Source organism: Halichoeres trimaculatus, unplaced genomic scaffold (genome assembly GCF_033239565.1).
Source record: "Halichoeres trimaculatus isolate MK-OKI-2021-1 unplaced genomic scaffold, fHalTri1.1 fHalTri1_scaffold_4, whole genome shotgun sequence".
Classification (NCBI taxonomy): Eukaryota; Metazoa; Chordata; class Actinopteri; order Labriformes; family Labridae; genus Halichoeres; species Halichoeres trimaculatus.
The window spans coordinates 21,402,152-21,421,257 of NW_027437182.1; the positions used below are offsets into that span (position 1 = coordinate 21,402,152).

Below are 19,106 nucleotides of genomic sequence, written 5' to 3' on the forward strand. Positions count from 1 at the left end.
GACTCATTATTTTACAGAAAAGTGATTAAAATTTGTTCCCAGCAGCCCGCTCTGTGCTGACACAGATAAGAGACACCAGTGTTTGTTATAAAATCAGTTTATTCTTCCATGTTTCCTCTTTTACTGACAGTTTTAAACAATACACAAAGTCATTACGGCACCCGATTACGAGCTGCTGTCCACACACCACAGGGGATGAAAACAGCTCTCCAGGCAGAGTGAACTTTGTCAGCATTCGTCCATCGTGTCCGTCCAGGATCCACACTGTACCGTCTGTGGACGCAAGAGCCACCAAGACTCCTGTGTGACCCACAACAGAGCCATCAAACACACACGGACTTGAGTAAACCTTCCCTGTGGTCTGAAAAGTCCAAACTAAAGAGCCGTCCGCATGGTTCAGACAGTACAGACGCCCGTCATGCGACCCACAGAGGACCCTCTGCTGATTGGGAGTGACACATGGAGACGAGAAGACGGGCGCTTCTGTTAGAAACTGCCAAACCTGCAGAGAAAGAAGAGACACAAACTGAAGGACAGCACAAGCTTAACCCCTTACGATCTCAGTCCCTCTTCATGTGTTCACGGTTACAGTAAGGTATTGTCAGCAAAGAGATCCTTTGACATCATAATAGATTCATCATTATCATTACAGACTTTTAAGGGTGATTCTTCAATTAAGGAAGTTTTTCTTTTGTAACAGTAGATTTTCAAGAAAAAAAAAACATTTTTTACATAAAACAATTGTATTTGTAAGGGTCAGGTTGAAGAAACTATGAAAAAATAACTGTCTTAATTAAATTTCAATACTTTTTTTGTGAGTTGAAAATTCAAATCAGCAAAAATTTCACTGTTTTGGGCTTGTCCTTAATCCAGGTGTTTTAACATCCCCTTTTTAATGAACCAATAAAAGTGCTGAATTCTTTTAAATCTTTACTTTACATTTTCTCATAACAACTTAAAAAGATTTTTTTTACGATTATTTTGAATATAATAGAAGAGAACTTTATCATCATTGTAACAAGTAGAACAAAATTGAAGTCACAGCAGCAATCAAAAAAACAAAAGTAAGAAAGTGTATAGAAAGTGCAAAAAGGTCCATAAGAAAATAGATGATGACAGTTTGTCCATCATTCTCCAGTTCAGCCAGCCTCCACCTCCACAGGGTCCAGGACTGAGCTTCTTCAGTCATGCTCCATCTCTGTCTCCTGGATCCTGTCTGCTCACAGCAGGTGAAGCTCTTCCAATGTGGTGTTGGTGTCTGATGTTAGCTCCATTAGCCATGTCTGTGAATAGCATGGTGCAACTCTGCCTTCTGGTATTCCCTCTGTTGCTGGGTTAGCACAGCTAGCTCGTCCATCTTATTGGAGATAGATCTTACGTTCCCAATAACGATGGATGGAAGGACAGGTCCATGTCATCACTTCTTAGCTCACACCTGAGAACCAGCATGTCGTCTTCACCTCCTTCTCCTCATCTTGTGGGAAGACATCAGGCTTTACACCAGTTAGCATTGACATGCTACAGGCTGCTAACAGCTGAGTTCACATGTAAATAATGTAGCCATGGTTACATGTAGGATCTCCAGACAGACACAGGAGAAAAAGTAGTAAAAATATCACTGAATCCACAAAAAGTTTGGTGTCCATGACCAAAAAATAAGCCATACAAAGTAATGATCCACTCCAAATACAAATATTATGAAAAAGAGACAAAAAAATTACAAGAAACGAACAAAGAAGAGAGAGCTGCTGCAAAAGGCATCCATAGCCAACAGGGCAGCGCCTAGCTACTCTGTCACTCTTAAACTTAAACTCAGACTCTTAAACTGTTATGTAGTTTTTGTTCAATTTGCAACTAATTCTGAGTTAAATATTGTTGTCTCTGATACTTCTGACATTACCATCACACTCAACATTTTACAGACTAATAAAGTTTTTACAAAAAATTACTGACTTTGTTGCATGCTCCAGAGGAACATCCAAGACATGAGGCAGAAGCCTGATTTTTTAGATGCCCACATATGTGAGTAATTTGATCTTTTATACGCCCTGATGTGCAAGTATGTTTATTAGGTGTCATTACCAAACAAGCTACTACTTGAATATTTTAACTACCTAATAGGAAATTTCACTTTATTTAAATATATTTTGTGAACATTATATGCTAGCTAAACTTAGCAAGTCTAAAACTTAACCAACATTTTCTGCAAAAAGTGAAATTTGTCATTACTGTCATGTCATTTTCATTACTTTTTTTCACAACTTCTTCAATCTAACCCTTACAATTTTGTTTTTTGTTAAAAAAAAATCTTCTTGGAAATCTTCCCTGAGGACAGAAAAACTCCCTGAACTGAAGAATCACCCTAGAATTACTTCTTGGGACACTTTTTGCCTTTATGGATACAACAACTGAAGAGGAAATGTGAGGAGCAGAGAGCAGGCGAGCCCCTGTCTCTGATTTGTTTCTGACCAGTTTCCCTTCGGTGCTGAAGCAGCAGATGTTTCCGTCCACAGAGCCGATCGTCACCTGACCAGAGGAGCCGTGTGGGGACGAGAAGAATGGGACGTCTCTGCAGACTGACCACAACACCTCCCCGCTGTCCTGAGAATACACACACACACACACACAGCAGAGCACGTCACAGTCAGAACAACATGTCGTAGCTACAGACTTCAGTTTGTTTTCTACTCACAGTGCTGAGACAGAGCAGGTGACCTCCCAGTGACGCCACAAACAGCTGTCTGAGAGAGTAGAGGAGGTACGGGGAGGAGAACACAGCTCCTCCTCCACAGTGACGCCGCCACACACACTGCTCCACCTGGACGCATCAAACACATATCAACTACTTTCATTTGTCACATTCACTGTTTCAGAAACTGAAGGACATTATTGATCCACGGAGGGAAAAGTGGTCGCTCTGATCCTAGAAATCATTTCTCATTACTGAACATATAAAAAGAACAAAAGTGTAAGCTATATCATGTGCATTACACTTCAATTTGTAAATGATAAGTACTGAAACTAAGATCCTTTTTGAGTATAGGAGAGAAAAAGTCATAAATAAGGTGTTGCAGAGCTGAAGTGGTGTACACAATGATGTGTGGTTACTTCAGTAATGCATTTTGAAAATATAAGCTAGAAAACACTGGGCTGCTAAAACAAAGCACACAAAACACATCCTCATCGCTCACCACAGAAAAACCTATTCATTATTTATTACACTCAATCATCAGTTCAACAAAAGGCCTAAAAACAGGAGCAATAACACGGTCATTAATATCAAATGAAAGCCTCTAAATTATAGATCTGTGTCACATGTTTTCAAGCCTCACAGCTGTGATCAGCTTCTCTCGTAGAAGTGGTTTATCGTCAGGGGGACCTTGGCCAAAACACAAAGCAGCTACTGCACAGAAATAGTGTGGTGGCTGCTACTGCCTATTAAAATCACCTTTAACTTAAAAAAAAAGCTAGGTAGGTATTCTTTCTGAAGTGTTATAGACTCTTAAAATAACGATCTGAGCCTGTTGAAGAAAAAATCAAGAACTTTTAGTAGACTTAAAGGATTTTTGCTGCCATTACAGCCTTTTTCACTGTTACAGGCTGAAACCTCTGAGGCAACGCTAAAACTTTTCCTCTAATGAGGTCCTCTGAGCTCGAGATATGGGGTCAACAACGTGGGGCATGATTTGTGTCTGCCTGAGTTGTTATTTCCCAGCACTGTACGCCAGTGAGATGGTCTGACTGGCCTCACACTGCAAAAAACCGAAATCTTATCAAGTGCTTTTGTCTTTTTTTAAGTAAAAATTGTCTTATTATACCCGATATGAGCCACTTTCATCTTATCAATCCGGAAAAATGTCTTGTTTCAAGTCATCAGAGTACAAAAATGAGGTTTGAATCGCTTGTAACCAGTAAAAAAATCTGCCAATGGAACAAGAAAAAATTGCTTGAAAATTTCCTTCAGAGTAGAATAATGTCTTAATACAAGTAACGTTTCTCTTGTTCCACTGGCAGATTTTTTTACTGGTTGCGAGCAATTCAGACCTCATTTTTGTCTTTAAATAACTTTAAACAAGACATTTTTCTGGATTGGTCATGTGAATTTGGCTCATATTGAGTCTAAAAAGGAATTTTCTACTGAAAATAAGACAAAAACACTTGATAAGATTTCAGTTTTTGCAGTGCAGTTTTTAGATTCTAGAAACACGTTTGACCCAAGTGAAAGCTGAGTCTAACACTCTTTAATGCTGTCAAACACTCACCTCTGGGTTCAGGGCGTAAACATGTCCATCATGTGATCCCACCATCACCAGACCTGTGAGAGGATCAACAGCAGCGCAGCTTTTCACAGCGTCCCCCGTCTTAAATACCCAGCGAGTCACTCCAGACGCTGTGCACAGGAAGTACACGCAGCCGTCATAACAACCTGCAGAGAAGACGAAAGAAATCCAATGAGTGATGCAGTCCCATGTTTCTAGACTGTGTCTGCCCAGCTGTTACTGACCGATAACCACGAGGCTCCCACAGCGAGTCACAGCAGCCGAAGCCTCGATTCTGTCCCCGAGGACTCGCTCCCACAGCAGGCTCCCTGAGCTCAGGTCTAACGCCTGGATCCTGTGGGAGTGGGAGCCGATGAACACCACTGTTTTTGTCCTGTCTGTCACTAGAAGCACGGGGGAGGCGTCCACACACCTGCCTGTGTCTGAGGACCAGCTCAGACTGAGCTCCAGAGCTCCACCTTCAGCACAGGAAACCTTTCCTCTGAGAGCATCCTCGTCAGACCTCATATCAGTCTCTGCATCTCTGACCTCCATCACCTCACCTGCTCGCCTTAACACTTTAAAACCTCTCTTCTCCTCCTGAGCCCGCTCTGGGAGTCCTCTTTTCACTGGCACTGCAGATGATGCTTCAGCAGATCGTTTCTTTGCCTCAGACATCTTATTCTTATGTGGCAGCGTCATTGTCATCCTCTCAATGTGGCGCAGAACGTCAGAAAAACTCCCATCCAGAATGACCTCCAGCAGCTCTGGTGAAGCTCCTCCTGCAGCAGCGAGGACGTCCTCACAGAGGCGCAGAGCCTTCAGGGAGTCTCCTCCACTCAGCAAGAAGTTTGATTCCTCTTCGATGGTTGCATCTTTAGGGAGACCGAGAGTTTCCTGTTGAAATTACGTCAAAAAATTAAACCAGTGAGTATCTTAAGGAGGATTTATGTTGTTAAAGATGGACTGACCTTCCATAAAGACTGCAGAGTTTGCTTTAGTTTGGTAAAATCTCCCCGTGATGACTCTGAGCTTTGTTTCTGTTTCTGGTATATTTGTACAAGTGTGTCCATGTCGACTTTACCTGCAGTGGAACATGAGGAAAAAAGTGCAGAGAGTTTCATGATTAAAGATGCTGTTAGGAGGATCTATTTTAATTGGAGTGTAGCCCAGAGTATCATGCACACTGTCGTGAAGATGTGACTTTTAACCAGACGTGTGTTTGTTTTGGAAATTTATGGAGATGGGATCTTGTTTTTAAAACACATTTTCTTTGTTTAAGACAACTTTTTACCACATACAACACAACAAGGTAAGGTTTTTAATGACAGAAACGTAGAGCTGTTGTTTGAAACGTGACAACAAGCAAATGTTCTTAGTTTGTAGCATAGTTTAGTAGACGGCTTTATTTAGTGCTGGCAGCCCAGGGCTCTGACATAAGTTCGTAATGTGTAACCTTAGTAAATCCTGGTCATATCCTGCCAGTCATCTACAAAGCAGAGCTAACGTAACCTAACTCGTCATTTTATTGATAGACTTTCAAGTTTGATCAGACCACTGCAGAATAACTGCTGACTGAGGGTTGAAATGGACATAATCACTAACAGTTCAACACATGTTTTAGCCTCTAGCTAAGGCTGTATCACTCTCCCGTTAAGCTTTCTTCTGCTCTTCTGTCCTTTTTCTGTCTGACAGTTAGGCTCCTGTGTCCACCAGCACTACAAAATTAATCACAGAAATCGTTTTCAGCAGAGAAAAACACAAATTTCTCTTCTCACTAGTAAACTTCGTTAGCCGGCGTGGTGTTGTCATAGAGACTTATATGTGCTGTAAATCAATCCAGTCCTACTTGAGTCAATCGCGAAGCTAAGAAGTAGCATTTTGAAATAACATGACAATAATAATGGCGCTGATCATCTCATTTTAAAGTGTGGATTACAATGTCTTATATCTAGAATAGAGTCCAGCTGATTTTGGATTTTTGGGGCCGATGCCGATACCAATACTGGGGCCAAAAATAAGCCGATAGCGGATATATCAACTGATATATATATAATAAATTCATTGATATACACAGGACAAATGCTGTAAATGAACACAAATTATTACTAGCTATTGAAAAGTTCCATCTTCCATTTAATGCATGGGACTAAACTAGATTTTAAGTAACAATGTAGCTGCTTTCAAAACATGCAATAAATGCAATTACAACAAAAGACATTGAAACATTTTCAAAAATTATTTCAACCAAGAATGAATTTATAAGCCCAGGTTCATCCTGCATGGCATTTTGAAGTGAGATGCTGTGTTGTGGCCTGATATTAATTAACACTCAGGAGCAGGAGCGACAGAATGTCCGCGGAGCAAAATTTTTTATAAACGGCTACGTTTTGGCCGATGTTGATTAATTGGTGACAGGCTATAATTGGCCGATTGAATAATCGGCCCCACCCGATTAATAGGCCCCACCCGATTAATCAGCGATGGACCAGAGTTAAATTTTGGACTTGTCAAGAGCAGGAAGATTGGACTGTTAGCTAGAAATTCTTAACAAAATTGGGTGAGAGGCAGCGTAAACTTGGACATGTCACAACTATTCACACTCACAGAGCAAACACACAGTTGATTCAGTCCTTAGCTACAGAGGTTAGGCTGGATTTTAATTAATGTGAAAAGTGTTTCTGCACAGGTATGACTGTGTCAGAGTCTCACCGTGAGGAGTCAGACTTAAAGCCTGGACCAGGACCAGCACGTCAGGAACACTGTAAGCAGGAACCAGCAGAGACAGCTGGTCCAGGATCAGTCTGCTCTGGTCTCTGTCTGCAGCCTGGGTCTGCTCTGAAGGAGACAGGAGGCGTGTCTGATCCAGCTGAGTTTGTCCGTCGAGTTCCTGCACAGACGCTGATGTCTGCTCTCCAGATGTGGACGCCACGACGAAGGCGAGCAGGTGAGAGGCTTTGTACAGACACACAGCACACGCCTCCACCTCAGGAAGAGTCTGTATGAGCTGAAGGGCAGAGAACAAACATTAGCTCCCTGCATTATCCTACATGAAATAAAGCAACAAGGGCTGGGTTTACCATCAGTTTAAGCTAGAGTGTTTATGTTGTGTGTTAATGTTTCCTCTTATGTGTTCATTCGTTTTCTATTTCACTTATTCTCTTATGTGTTTAAAAAGTTAAATAATGACGCTTCCTTAGACCTGTAGCAGAAAGAGCAACACTTTTTGTACTGTCATTTTTATTGCCTGCAAACAGTGTGAGAGGGTATGAGTCAGACGAGCACAGTGAAGATAAACCCTGTTTTTATTTTTCCCAAGAAATATTCATGGAGAATTTAAATCTGCCAAAAGAGACCAGGGTGAATTTGCAGTTTTCAACATTCCTCAACAAACTCAGGGAATTGCTGGAAAACATTATCAGATACTTTAAGACACCATGTCAAGAAAAACACAAGAATGAAAGTCCAACATGTTGGAGACAATGTGGTTCAAATGTGGCAAGGCACTTCCATGTTTTTAAGGCTTAAGACCCCAAAATGAGTTTGTTTTGAGAGGATATCCACATAACACACAAAAAAAAATAACAATACTCAAATACCTCTGAATTTTGAGATTTTTTTTTACCTAGGTAACATTGTTTCCACAAAAGAGAGGAGTGATAAAAAAAGTAGTTCTACTTTAATGTGATTTAAAAAAATACAAGTAGACTTGTAATTTTAAAGCTTTTTCCTGTTACTCTGATTTTACTGTTATATGAACTCCTTTATTATTGTTTTTTTAATTCATTCATGCCTCTGCTTTGAATCTTTGTAATTTCATATTTTTATGTCAGATGCTCTACATACAGCCTTAAATGTTTGTCTTATAATACACAAGATCTCTTCACAACTTAAACAATTAAGTAAACACATAGAATGTTATTGTGTGGTTTGTTTATTATAATAGTATTTACACAACACACCTGCTGCAGGTTGTCCAGGTTCACGCGTTTCCCATTGCGTTTTATCAGCCGGTCTCTTCGTCCGAGGTAGAACAGCTGTTTGTCTTGAACATTCACCCAGTCTCCAGTCGCTCTCATCATCCCAGGAATGGGCCCGTCTTCATCATCCAGGAGACACACCCTGTCCTCCCCACCTGCACCAAACACCAAAGTAACATGCGTGGGTCTCTTTGACATTTGATGTTCATATACAGTTCCAATCAGTTTTTGTCTTATAAGAACAATTTAAACAGCTCAACAACTAACATTTGCAAGTGTTTTTTTCTCATTTCAACCCAAAATTAAACCTTTCCACACTCTCAAAACTATTTAACTCCTTCATGATGAGCAGGTTTTCTTTTGAGACCGAGGCTCAGTGGACTACAAGGTTTTGAATGTCAGAAAAAGTAAAAGAAGCCACAGAGCATCATGGGGACACCACCATGCTTCACTGTAGACAGCGTGTTTTATGCTTCGTTCCTTCTCCCGCAGAGACCCAAAAACCTCCACAGAACAGAATCCTGAGAATACTGTGGATTATTTCTATGGTTTCCAGCATGCCAGAGCCAACTTTTCTCATGCTTGTGTTTTAGAGTTTGACCATAGAGACCTTTATGTTTGGTATGCACCATACTGTGCAAACTGTAGCCTTGGTTCCTGCTGCAACTTACTCTTGCCACAGGTTTTTACAGACACTTGAGAAGTTTTGACCTCCTGCCTCTGGTTGATCACTTCCTCTTCTTGTCATGTCCAGATTGTGTTACCCCTTTTTCTAAACATCTACCTTCATTCTTTAACTGTATCCCTCAGAACATTCAGCACCTTTGGTATCATGTTTTTCATACTCTCGATTGCAACTGTGTGAGTTTATTAATGAGGTCTGCCTTACCTATAAACACCTGTCCTTCCCCGTCTGTGATAGTGCAGCCCTGTTCATCCCTGACCTCTACCACTGTGTCCATCAGTGGAGTCCCGAGAGGCACCGAGGATGAGGTGCTAAGAGTCAAGAAAGAAAAAGTACATTCAGCAGACTGATCGGTATGATACACTGTGGGCTAAATGTGATCTTTTAATCCCCAAACTAGCCCTGATATCATGGTTAAAAATAGGGATGCACGATATTATCGGCACAATATCGGTATCGGCTGATAAAAGCTCAAAAATACTTTTATCGGTATCGGCAGATATGAAAATTTCTGCCGATATGCACAGCCGATAAGGTGCTATTCAGTTAGGATTATTATTATTTTCCATCTGAAAAATAAGCTCCTTAAATTAAATGTAGCACTTCATTTATTTGCACTGCAGAGCTCTGTGTCTGTCACCAGGTTGTTACAGTAGCTCTAAAATAATCAAATGCAACTTGGTTATGTTTAAAAATGCATAGTACATTTTAAGTTCATGTGATCTAAAGAAATTATTTTTCTGTATTTCAATACTGAATGTCTTGAGTTTGAAAAAATAATACATTTCTTATTTATGGTAAAATCAAATGTTTTTTGTCTTGTTTTATGTGTGTTTCTTAAACAAATAAGACCGTCACAATGAGAGTAACATATAAATTCCAGTACAGGATAGACTTAGCTTTCTTTACAGTGAAAATAACAAACAAACTGGTGATTATCGGTATCGGTATCGGTATCGGTATTGGCCAAAAGGGGTTTTGATATATCGGCATATCGGATATCGGCAAAAATCCAATATCATGCATCCCTAGTTAAAAACATGAATAAATAAATACTTCTTAAATTAACCATTACTGAGTGTTACCCCTCTCTATGTTGATGCATATATACAGCCAGTTTGACAGCTGTTTAAGTGTGAGAAGAGGATCAATAAGCCATCATAGATACATACAGGCTGTCTGGGTGCAGATCAGACTCTGGTATTTGATAAACACAAGCCCAGCAGGAAACCTCTGTGATGCCATAGATGTTGTAGATTTTGGTTTTGTTCTCATTGTGCTTCCAGTTCCTCAGCAGAGCCAGAGAGGGGCAGGCCTCCCCTCCCAGAGCAAGCACCCGCAGCGAGGAGCACGATGACAGCACCTCCTGTTTGAGGATACGCTCCCCGAAGCGGATGAGGAGCGTGGGAGTGACCTAGAGAGAAAAGAGGAGTTACAGAGACCGTAAAGTCCTCTGAGCTGGGTTAGGCTTTAGTACACCTGCCTGCAGGACGGTCGTCTTGTGACGGGTGAACAGCAGCTGAGCCAAACGACGAGGCATCTTCTTCATCACAGAGGGCACAATGAGGAGCTGAGCACCCGAAGACAAAGCCAGGAATATATCCACCACAGAGGGGTCAAAGGTCAAAGGTGAGGCGAGAAACACCACACCCTTTTCACTCATCTGAAACAAAGATCTGAGCCAACAGAGCTGCTTTTTCTGATATGTCTTTCAAAACATGCTGACAGAAAACGCCTCAGAGTCTACACTCACCTCAGATGCAGAATGTTGGGCAGGATACACCTGTGTGGCACCCTCACGGTCTTTGGGACTCCAGTTGTTCCAGATGTGTGTAGGACGTACGCCAAGTCTGCATGAGCAGCCTCTTTTGACTCAGCAGAGCCCTCTGCTGTCTGATCTCCATGATGCTTCTCAGAGTCCAGCTGCTTCTTGACTTGCACCACTGTGATTTTAAACTTTGGCAGCTCAGCACAAACCTCAACGGAAACGTGTTTGAGAAGATTCTCCTGGAATTGCTTCATGGTGGAGATAAAGGAAATCAACATTAATTTGGGGTCAAAGATTCCGACATGAGTGACTAAAGTTAAGTGAAAAAACTAAATGTAAATCTGTGTCAGGACAAAACGCTTTGAAGGGGGTGGTTTGGGTGCTCCCAGTTGTTCTGGCTTGAATCTAAAGAAAACCAAACTTTTTCAGTCTTTGCAACAACCTGAGGAGATAAGGCTCAGTGAAACTGTGACATCATTTGAGTCACTTCCTAAAACTCACTTTTAAAGACTTGCTTTTATAGTAAGTTATCTTACTTCCTTCATCATTTTTCAGTTGTTTATCCAACCCACTTCTTTTAACTGCTTTATTTCCAAATCCCCAATTTACTGCTGTTATTTCTATTTATCTTGGTTGCTTTGAGTGTTTATTGCTCCTATCTGTATTAATGGTTCATTCTCTATTTATCACTTTTACTTAACCTTATTTCTTGTACTACCCTTTTACTGCTTTATCTCTTTCTACTGCTGCAGCCCCTTTTTATTGTTTCTTGTATTGCTTTTCTCGTTTTACTCCCTGGTCCCTTTGGGTCTCTGTTTATGTTTTTAGGATCCTGTGGGTTTTCTTTGTGTTTGCATGTTTTCTGATGTTTGAAGAGAGGGTATTTTGCTCTCTTGTATTTTACATCATGTAAGTAGAATAAGAATGCAAACTGTTCGGACAACAAGGTCTGCCCATATCTCTGCCCCTGACAGGCCTGAGAGGGCTGGCCAGTCAGATAGAAGGGGGGTTGTGGAGCAGGGATCCTTAAAGAGACAGCAGCCATAACAGGGGCAGAGGTTGGAATGAGGGTTTCCTAAAAGGGAAATAGTGACTTTTGAACTGCAAATCGTGTAAAGCTTTTAAGGAGGTACAAGAGGGACAGCACAATGCCCAAAAAAGCGCAATACCCATCTTTATATTCTCTGGTTATTTTTAGCCATTAACTGTTATGTTCATGCCCTGCCGTCTGTCAAAGACATTCAAAAAGTATCTTTTTCAAGAGTATATTTAAAAAACCTTTCTGTTTCTATACATTACTCTGAAATGTTCTGTGGTTGGAGGAATCTGGACTCGTGATTTTCTTTTTTTCCTGTTTCATGAGGTCAAAATACTCCACCTGCAGCATATCAGTCTTCACAGCACAGTACTTTAGACCACACTGGTTCATAACTCTGGCAGAGAGGAGTCCTGGGGCTTCAGGGTCCAGAGGGACATAGGCTGCAGGGGACTGCAGGATCCTGGCAGACATGAAATGACATTTCAAAATCTCCATCAGCCAGCAACACCACACTCATGTGATGCTGTGTTTTAAACAAGTTGTAGTGGACCTGGTGGGGGACAGTGAACTCACCCCAGAATCCACACAGGTATGAACAGATCGCTACAGCAGTACAGTCCAACTATGCCATTATTATCAGAGCAGGCTTCCCGTAGGACTGCAGACAGTTCAGCAGTCAGCTCCACCAGTTCACGGTACCGCAGGGACTCCGAGCTCCCTGTGAGCGACCCGCTGTCATATGTCACAGCTGCCCGGTCAGCGTGCAGAGAGGCGGCGGCAAAAACAAGCTCCTGCAGAGCCTGAGCGGGCATCCTGATGAGACGTTCAGGGGCAATTAGTGCGCATTCTTTATAAAACAAGACAAATACTGTCTAAGTTGATCTCTTTTTAAAAACAGAAGGGCATGAGTTTGTTTATAACCACGCAGACCACATCCACTAATACACTGTTTGTCGTGTAGAGATGACGTTTCAAAAAACACACCCACTTGTGGCTGCTTCAGTGGCTTCTGGTAGACTCGTTCATTAGCCCAACGGCGACTCTAAGCTAACGTGACGACTAAAAATAATAGTAACGATGGCAAAACCCAGACCCCAAGGCTGTACTCCAAAAGTAAAATTTCGAAATTAAGTATGGTGGTCATTGAATGAGTTTTAGGCTTGAATAATTGTAAACTTGCTTTATTTAACTATTCTATATTTATACTGTATTTAACTATACTATTTCTAGCTGTATGTTATTTGTACTGTAACGTCCTCCTGAAAGACCTGTCGCTACTTTTTTATTGATACACACTTACAACTCTAATGTCAGAAATCGAAACGTTAGAATGCTGGGTGAATATATTTTTGACAGAATCATCACTTCAAGCGAAGAACGCTGGAATTTATAAATTCCGAGTGATTATGAAGGCAACACGTGAATCCTGTCCAATCAGCTTCCTCTAATGTGTCGATGGAAAGTTTGAACGTAAAAGCGCCTTTTCTGCTAGCGGGCTCGAGTAGCCTGTTGGGTTTAGTTTCTCCTATCATTAGGCAAAAATCCTTTAAACTGGAAAATGGACTATCTTTTTGGGAAACAACTGTCAGGAAATGCTCTTTCCTACAAAAGATCACTGGATCGAATCATAGAAAAGGTGGTTTCAAACCATTAAGTGTTTCCGTTAGCATGAAACAATGCTGCTACCACCGTTAACTTAAAGTTAGCTTTGACACTACATATTGACTAATACATTTTTCTCCAACAGTACTCAAAGATTCAAAACGAAGGGATAGAGGTGGACCTCGGAAATGTAAAAACTTCAAGTAAGTCAAAAGCTGTTTTAAAAGGAACTAAACGCTCCAAGACTATCACCAGACGTTACTAACTTTGAATAAACTTTATTGATAACAAAACCATGAAGATCAGGAGGCATATGAGTCACTAAGGAGATGTTTTCTATCTGTCCAATAAATCTGAAGCATAAAAATGGTTTGGAGCTCAGCATTGCGTAAAATAAACCTTTAAACGGGGTATCAGTTTCACTTACGTTCTTTGTTGCCTGTATTTATTTTTTAAATGTGCAAATAGATGATCTTTGGATTTTTATTAAATGTCACTCAATGCTTTGGCGATCTAAACATCCAACTTTACTTCTTAAAACAGTAAAAAGAAAACATTGCCTGAGCAGTTACCATAATATGTTCAGAAAATAAGTACACTACACTTTTACACTTTTTGACTTTTTTTTTTTTATTAAGCCTGGTGTTTTCGGTAAATTTATATTCACATTCATTGTAAATGAAGTTGTCTAGATTTAGAATGTGGGATCCTCTGGTTTCTGTTTAGTCTAGAAAAAAAATGACCAATCAGGTATGAGCAGCCTTCACAGTCTCTGGAAAAACAGACAGTATGGTGAACAAAATCTGCCTGATGCCTTATCACTAAAGACAAATAGAGTTTAGATTCTCAGACCTGGCACAGCTTTACTTTCACTTTTTACTGATCTGGGTCATGATGTTGTTATTTCAGCAAACTTAAAACTCTTGAGATGAATTTCCAGTTATTGATGATTCCGGCATCTCTTTGGGTTAAGAAGTACACCTTATTTGCCTGATCTTGTCAGTTATGCAGCACGCAGTATTTCAGGCAAACATGTAATCCTCTTTTTTTGAAATGTCTATTTGTGTCACACATAGAGATCATTTGCTGTTGAAAACATAGAGACCATTTGTCTCGTCTGGAACAGATCCCCTCAAAGGAGTTTCATGGATTTAATAATTACAATATCGAAAAAGTTGATGGTGTTGCTGATGATTTAGTTGCTTTTGAAGGTTGAAAGGAGGCTTCTTTTTCAGCTACATACCCCTAAAGGAAGCCAGACTGAGGCCACTGTGAAACCATTTCTTTATTATTATTTATTCATGCAATAGAAAAAAAAGCTAGAACAAACAGGAGTGATGTGATCTCATTGTGTGTCTTTTCTTTCTCTTTTTCTTTTTACCTGAAGCTCTTTCACGCTATATGAAGCAGTCAAAAGCCGAACTGGACAAGTTGGATTCACAGGTTAGAGTCACTATAAATACAATAAGCAGACATATGACATAAACTTCAAGTTAGCACTGAAATTTTTAACATCTGTAAAACTCTAAATAAAGTCAAACACTTTCTCTCTTCTCAGAGACTGACAGAGCTGAGCGATGATTCAATGAGAGGTACGTAAGACAATTTATATTGATGTCTGAATTTTTTATTCATCTGATTACTTTGATGTTTTTTCCACCACAGCTCAGGACACCACAGGATACTCCCAGGTAAGTAAGCTGATTTTTCCTCAACAGTCCTGGTCTGAATGTGGAGGATGCCTTAAATTATTTCTGTTATATTCTCTATTTTAACAGCTGGACTTCCTGCAGCAGAATTGTGGGGCTGATGAAACTTGTGTTTCAGGTGTCTCTAGTCTTTCCAGTGTTTCCAGCACATGCATTTCTGTGCAGGATGAAGGTAAATAAAAATGAAAAAACATTTTTTTTCACACTCAGGAAAGCAAGAGATGCTGTCATAGAAGAGAAAAATGACTTTGCTGTCAATTTTCAGGTGAACTCTTTGCAGCAGGAATGTGCAGAAGTGACACAACCCAGCTCACTGTGGGCTCTCTGGATGAGAGTCAGAGGAGTGTCTCTGAGGTGGAGCAGCAGCCTGAGGACCAGGACGAGGAGCTGGAGAGGACTCTGAGGAGTCATGGCAGCTTGGTGGAGCTGTACCCCAGCATGATCAGTCGGATAGAGCGCGCTGTGCATCGGCAGCACGTCTCTGAGGCCGCTGACTCTGTGCTGAGGAGGTACCGCAGGTGGAGACAGCAGTCAAACAGAAGCTTAAATCTCAGCAACACCTTCATGTCCAATCAGAGCAGGATCACCCCAGAGAGGAGGAGCTGCAGGGAGAACTCTGGGAGCCCTATGAAGAGGAGGCTCACAGGGACTGAAAGCTCTCCACGTTCTCACCTACAGGTGATAACTAATCAGCAGGACTGGCAGCAGCAGTCACCTGGGAGAGGGAGAGGTTCACTGAGGAGGAAGCAACACAAGCCTGTTCTTGTCATGGATCTCTCTGGTCCCCCTGAGATCTTCAAACCCAAAGAGACCTCAGTAAATCAGACCTTCACTGTGTCTTTGAATGAATCCCTGCAAGACCAGCCCTGTGTGTACTCTGTCAGTCCTTCAAGACCTTCAAACTTCTCCCCAAAAGCCCCCTCAGACCTCTCTCTCAGGTCCAAGAGGCTTTTTAATGCTGCACATGCTCTGCAGACTGATGGGTACACACTACAAACCGCTAAAGAGAGGCCAGACATCTACAGCTCCCCGGTCAGGCAGAGTCCAACAAAGAACCGACTGATGAGGAGCCTGAGTAGATCACCTCTCGCCTCCTCCAGGAGCCCAAGAGTAAATCCTGTGGAAAGCTTCTGCAGAGAGCCGGTGAGGCCCCAGTCAGAGTCCACGTTTCTGTCCTCCCCTCAGCGGAGAACACCTCTACCCATGACACTTTTCTCCTCTCAAGACTCAAATGAGTCCTTCCACCTACAGCATCCGCCACCTCACTCCATCTTAGCAGCAAAGTCTCGCCACAGACTGCGCCGTCACCTTTCCTTTGACTCTGCCATGGCATCCAGCCGCGTCACCCACTCACCGAAGAAGCTGGATGAAGACTTTATCAAACTGTATCACAAGTTTGTCTGTCAGCACAAGTCCTCTTTCTTCAAAGGGCCTCCCTGTCGGTTCTGTGCTCGGAGCTCTGAGGCAAACAGAGGCTACTCCTCCTCATCTCTGGCCGCCCTCGCCTTGTCGCCGCATCGCTCCCTCCTGAGGAAACGCCACAGAGAGCCTAGCTTGGAGAGTCATCCTCAGTCCAAACGCTTCAGGGACGAGTACCTCTCATCCTCCCCTGGGTCCAGACGCTACAGGACAGAGATGCTTTGGCGCTCTCTGTCTCCACGTGGATCTGAGCAGCATTATGGGCAACGCTCCTACAGCCCGAGCAAACTTGGTGAGTTTCAGAGGTTCCCCTGTCAGCAGAGACCATCAGAGCATCATCAGGATACCTGGGCGGGCTGGAGCCACCACAGATCTGCTGCAGAGTTCTCGGGACTCGGTGAGCCTCCTTTATGAACACTTAAGAATCTGTATCATGAACCATACACATGTTGGAGCAGCTTCTCTGACCAAAGATCTACTTTTGTATCTTTCAAAATCAGATCTTTCACTCGATATGCCTTTAAAAGATCTGACGTTCGCAGACATTAAAAGTAGGGCTGTCATTATAACGCGTTGATTAGATTAATTAATTACACCGCAAATTAACGCGTTATAAAAATTAACGCACATTAATCTGGATCCCAAACCCGCGGGGCGTTCAAAGACGCATTTATTTTCAAATGTCTGGCATTTACAAACCGTTTGTCCTACTTGGAAAAAGTGGTGTTCTCATCAGATTTTGAAATTTCCAACGGTCCCTGAATGTATCACACTTGACGTAAGCAACATGCTTTAAACCGGGGATTTGCGACACTGCCGTCCAAATCTCGGTTATTCACGCGTCTTTTTTAAAAATCTGCAGAAAATTAACCGTCTGCTCTAGCTCAATTCTGTAAAAAAACAGATAATTCTACACTCTTTACCGTGTTGTATATAATCCCACCTTATTTTTAAATGTTTTTTTAATGTATTTTTAATGTCCTGGAATTCAAATTTTTTATTTTGGGACCTTAAGCAGATACGTGATTAAAATGTGATTAATTAGATTAATTAATTGCAAATCTTGTAATTAATTAGATTATTTTTTTTCAATCGCCTGACAGCACTAATTAAAAGTGATTGTCTGGAAAGGGGGTCCCAAACTTTTATCTCCTAACCCCTAAAATAGTGCAGGCGACCCTTTACTGTGAGAATACTTTATACCCTATACCTACTTTAGTCACCTCGGGGGTCTTGTGGCAAAAAAGAAATGCGGAAAACAGATCAAACATTTTGGTTTTGCATGGTTTTTTGTAAATTTAAACCTCTATTTTTGTTTGTAAAGTAATGGATTAAATGTTATTGTAAATAGTTTTGATGTAAAAAGGTGTTGCAAGACACCCCAGGGGGTCCAGACCCCAACTTTGGGAACCACTGGTCTTTGCTTTCTTTAGCTTTTGTAGATCATTTGGTTGTGGTGGTCTGTTTCTCAGTCAGTTTTATAGCCAGTGACTTCTCTCACAGGAGCTGGAAGAGTGTTGAAGTTATTTTAACTTATTTCTACTTGTCTCTGCTTCAACCCAACAGGAAGTCCTTGTAAAAGAAGTGCCCCCAGTGGCTCCCCCAGGTCAGTCATAAGAAGTCTGGATTTTCTGAAACTCTTCTGGAGTGCAAACCTTAAAATTAATATGAACTTTATTTTTTATTGAATGAATCATGATCCAAAATACTTGTACATATTTCTGTTAGCTTAGCTTAGCCAGTTTTTATTTTCTGGCAATTAAAAAATTAATAAGGATATATATTTGGTAGATTGAAGAAATGTAAACAATATTACAAACTGTTATAACTGGCAGCCTTTTTGTCTTTTTAATTAAATCTGAAGCTTTGAAAGTCCAATAAAATTAGCGTTATCCCATGGGGAAGACACCTTCCTCTTGTACTCTCTTATATTCACCATCCCTCAGATGTTTAAAAAACAAAGACAGAGTAGTTGGAAAAAAAGAATAAAATCCAGGGCAGGAAATAAATCAGTTTAGTTCTTACTAAAGTCCCTGATTTTCTGGCCTTCATAGTTGGCCCAGTAACTACTTCTTGAAGTGAAATGGTGTTAGATACAAGAGCAGAGTGTGGATAAAAAAACGCAGATGAGACATTTAGTGGTTCCGGAGAATTCACACAAAAGTTGCTCAAGATGCTGATATTTTTTCACTTAAACAGCCTGAATATGATTTTTGTCTGTGAAAATGTTGACCTGTGCAGCACCCTGCTCATGTATATCTCTAATCACATCCCTGATACCATGAGCTTCTTCCATGGTTTCATACTCATTTCTTTCTTTCTTTTTTGACATGCAGAAAATGGTGGTGAATGATAAAGAAGATCTTAATAATCAGCTTCAACAAGAGATGGGTTATATCTGCGTTTTTTCTGGCTCAGCTGGTGGAGAGTGAGCACAGGATGCTCCTCATTCTTCATTTTCCTGCTTTGATTTTAAATATGTTTAAAGTTATGTAATGATCTGTTTGGTTTCATGTTTTATACTTCTGTTTGTTCTCTAACATCTAACATCTTGTTGCAATTTTTTAATCTTTGTCATGAAAATAAATGAAAGTGCAGTTTCTGAGCAAAGACATGAAGCACTTCTTTCTATTGCATTACTTTTG

The 19,106-nt window shown here is 41.1% G+C and overlaps 2 protein-coding genes across 2 annotated transcripts; one reads left to right on the forward strand and one right to left on the reverse strand.

Annotated features, from left to right (window-relative positions):
• Nucleotides 1-295: 295 nt before the first annotated feature.
• aasdh (aminoadipate-semialdehyde dehydrogenase) lies at nucleotides 296-12,732 on the reverse strand. The gene is made up of 14 exons (XM_074668909.1): nucleotides 12,305-12,732; nucleotides 12,071-12,191; nucleotides 10,678-10,940; nucleotides 10,408-10,600; nucleotides 10,097-10,338; nucleotides 9,129-9,235; nucleotides 8,222-8,394; nucleotides 6,972-7,266; nucleotides 5,231-5,343; nucleotides 4,505-5,156; nucleotides 4,263-4,426; nucleotides 2,693-2,818; nucleotides 2,470-2,596; nucleotides 296-502 (listed from the first exon to the last, which is right to left on the reverse strand). The coding sequence occupies exons 1-14, from the start codon at nucleotides 12,541-12,543 to the stop codon at nucleotides 417-419; spliced, it is 2,901 nt and encodes a 966-aa protein (XP_074525010.1). The 5' UTR covers nucleotides 12,544-12,732; the 3' UTR covers nucleotides 296-416.
• A 438-nt stretch (nucleotides 12,733-13,170) lies between these two features.
• LOC141788594 (uncharacterized) lies at nucleotides 13,171-19,061 on the forward strand. Its single transcript, XM_074667485.1, has 9 exons — nucleotides 13,171-13,367; nucleotides 13,479-13,536; nucleotides 14,721-14,776; nucleotides 14,892-14,925; nucleotides 14,999-15,024; nucleotides 15,112-15,214; nucleotides 15,308-16,858; nucleotides 18,028-18,067; nucleotides 18,798-19,061. Exons 1-9 carry the CDS (start codon nucleotides 13,290-13,292, stop codon nucleotides 18,808-18,810), a joined length of 1,959 nt encoding a protein of 652 aa, XP_074523586.1. The 5' UTR covers nucleotides 13,171-13,289; the 3' UTR covers nucleotides 18,811-19,061.
• Nucleotides 19,062-19,106: the final 45 nt, after the last annotated feature.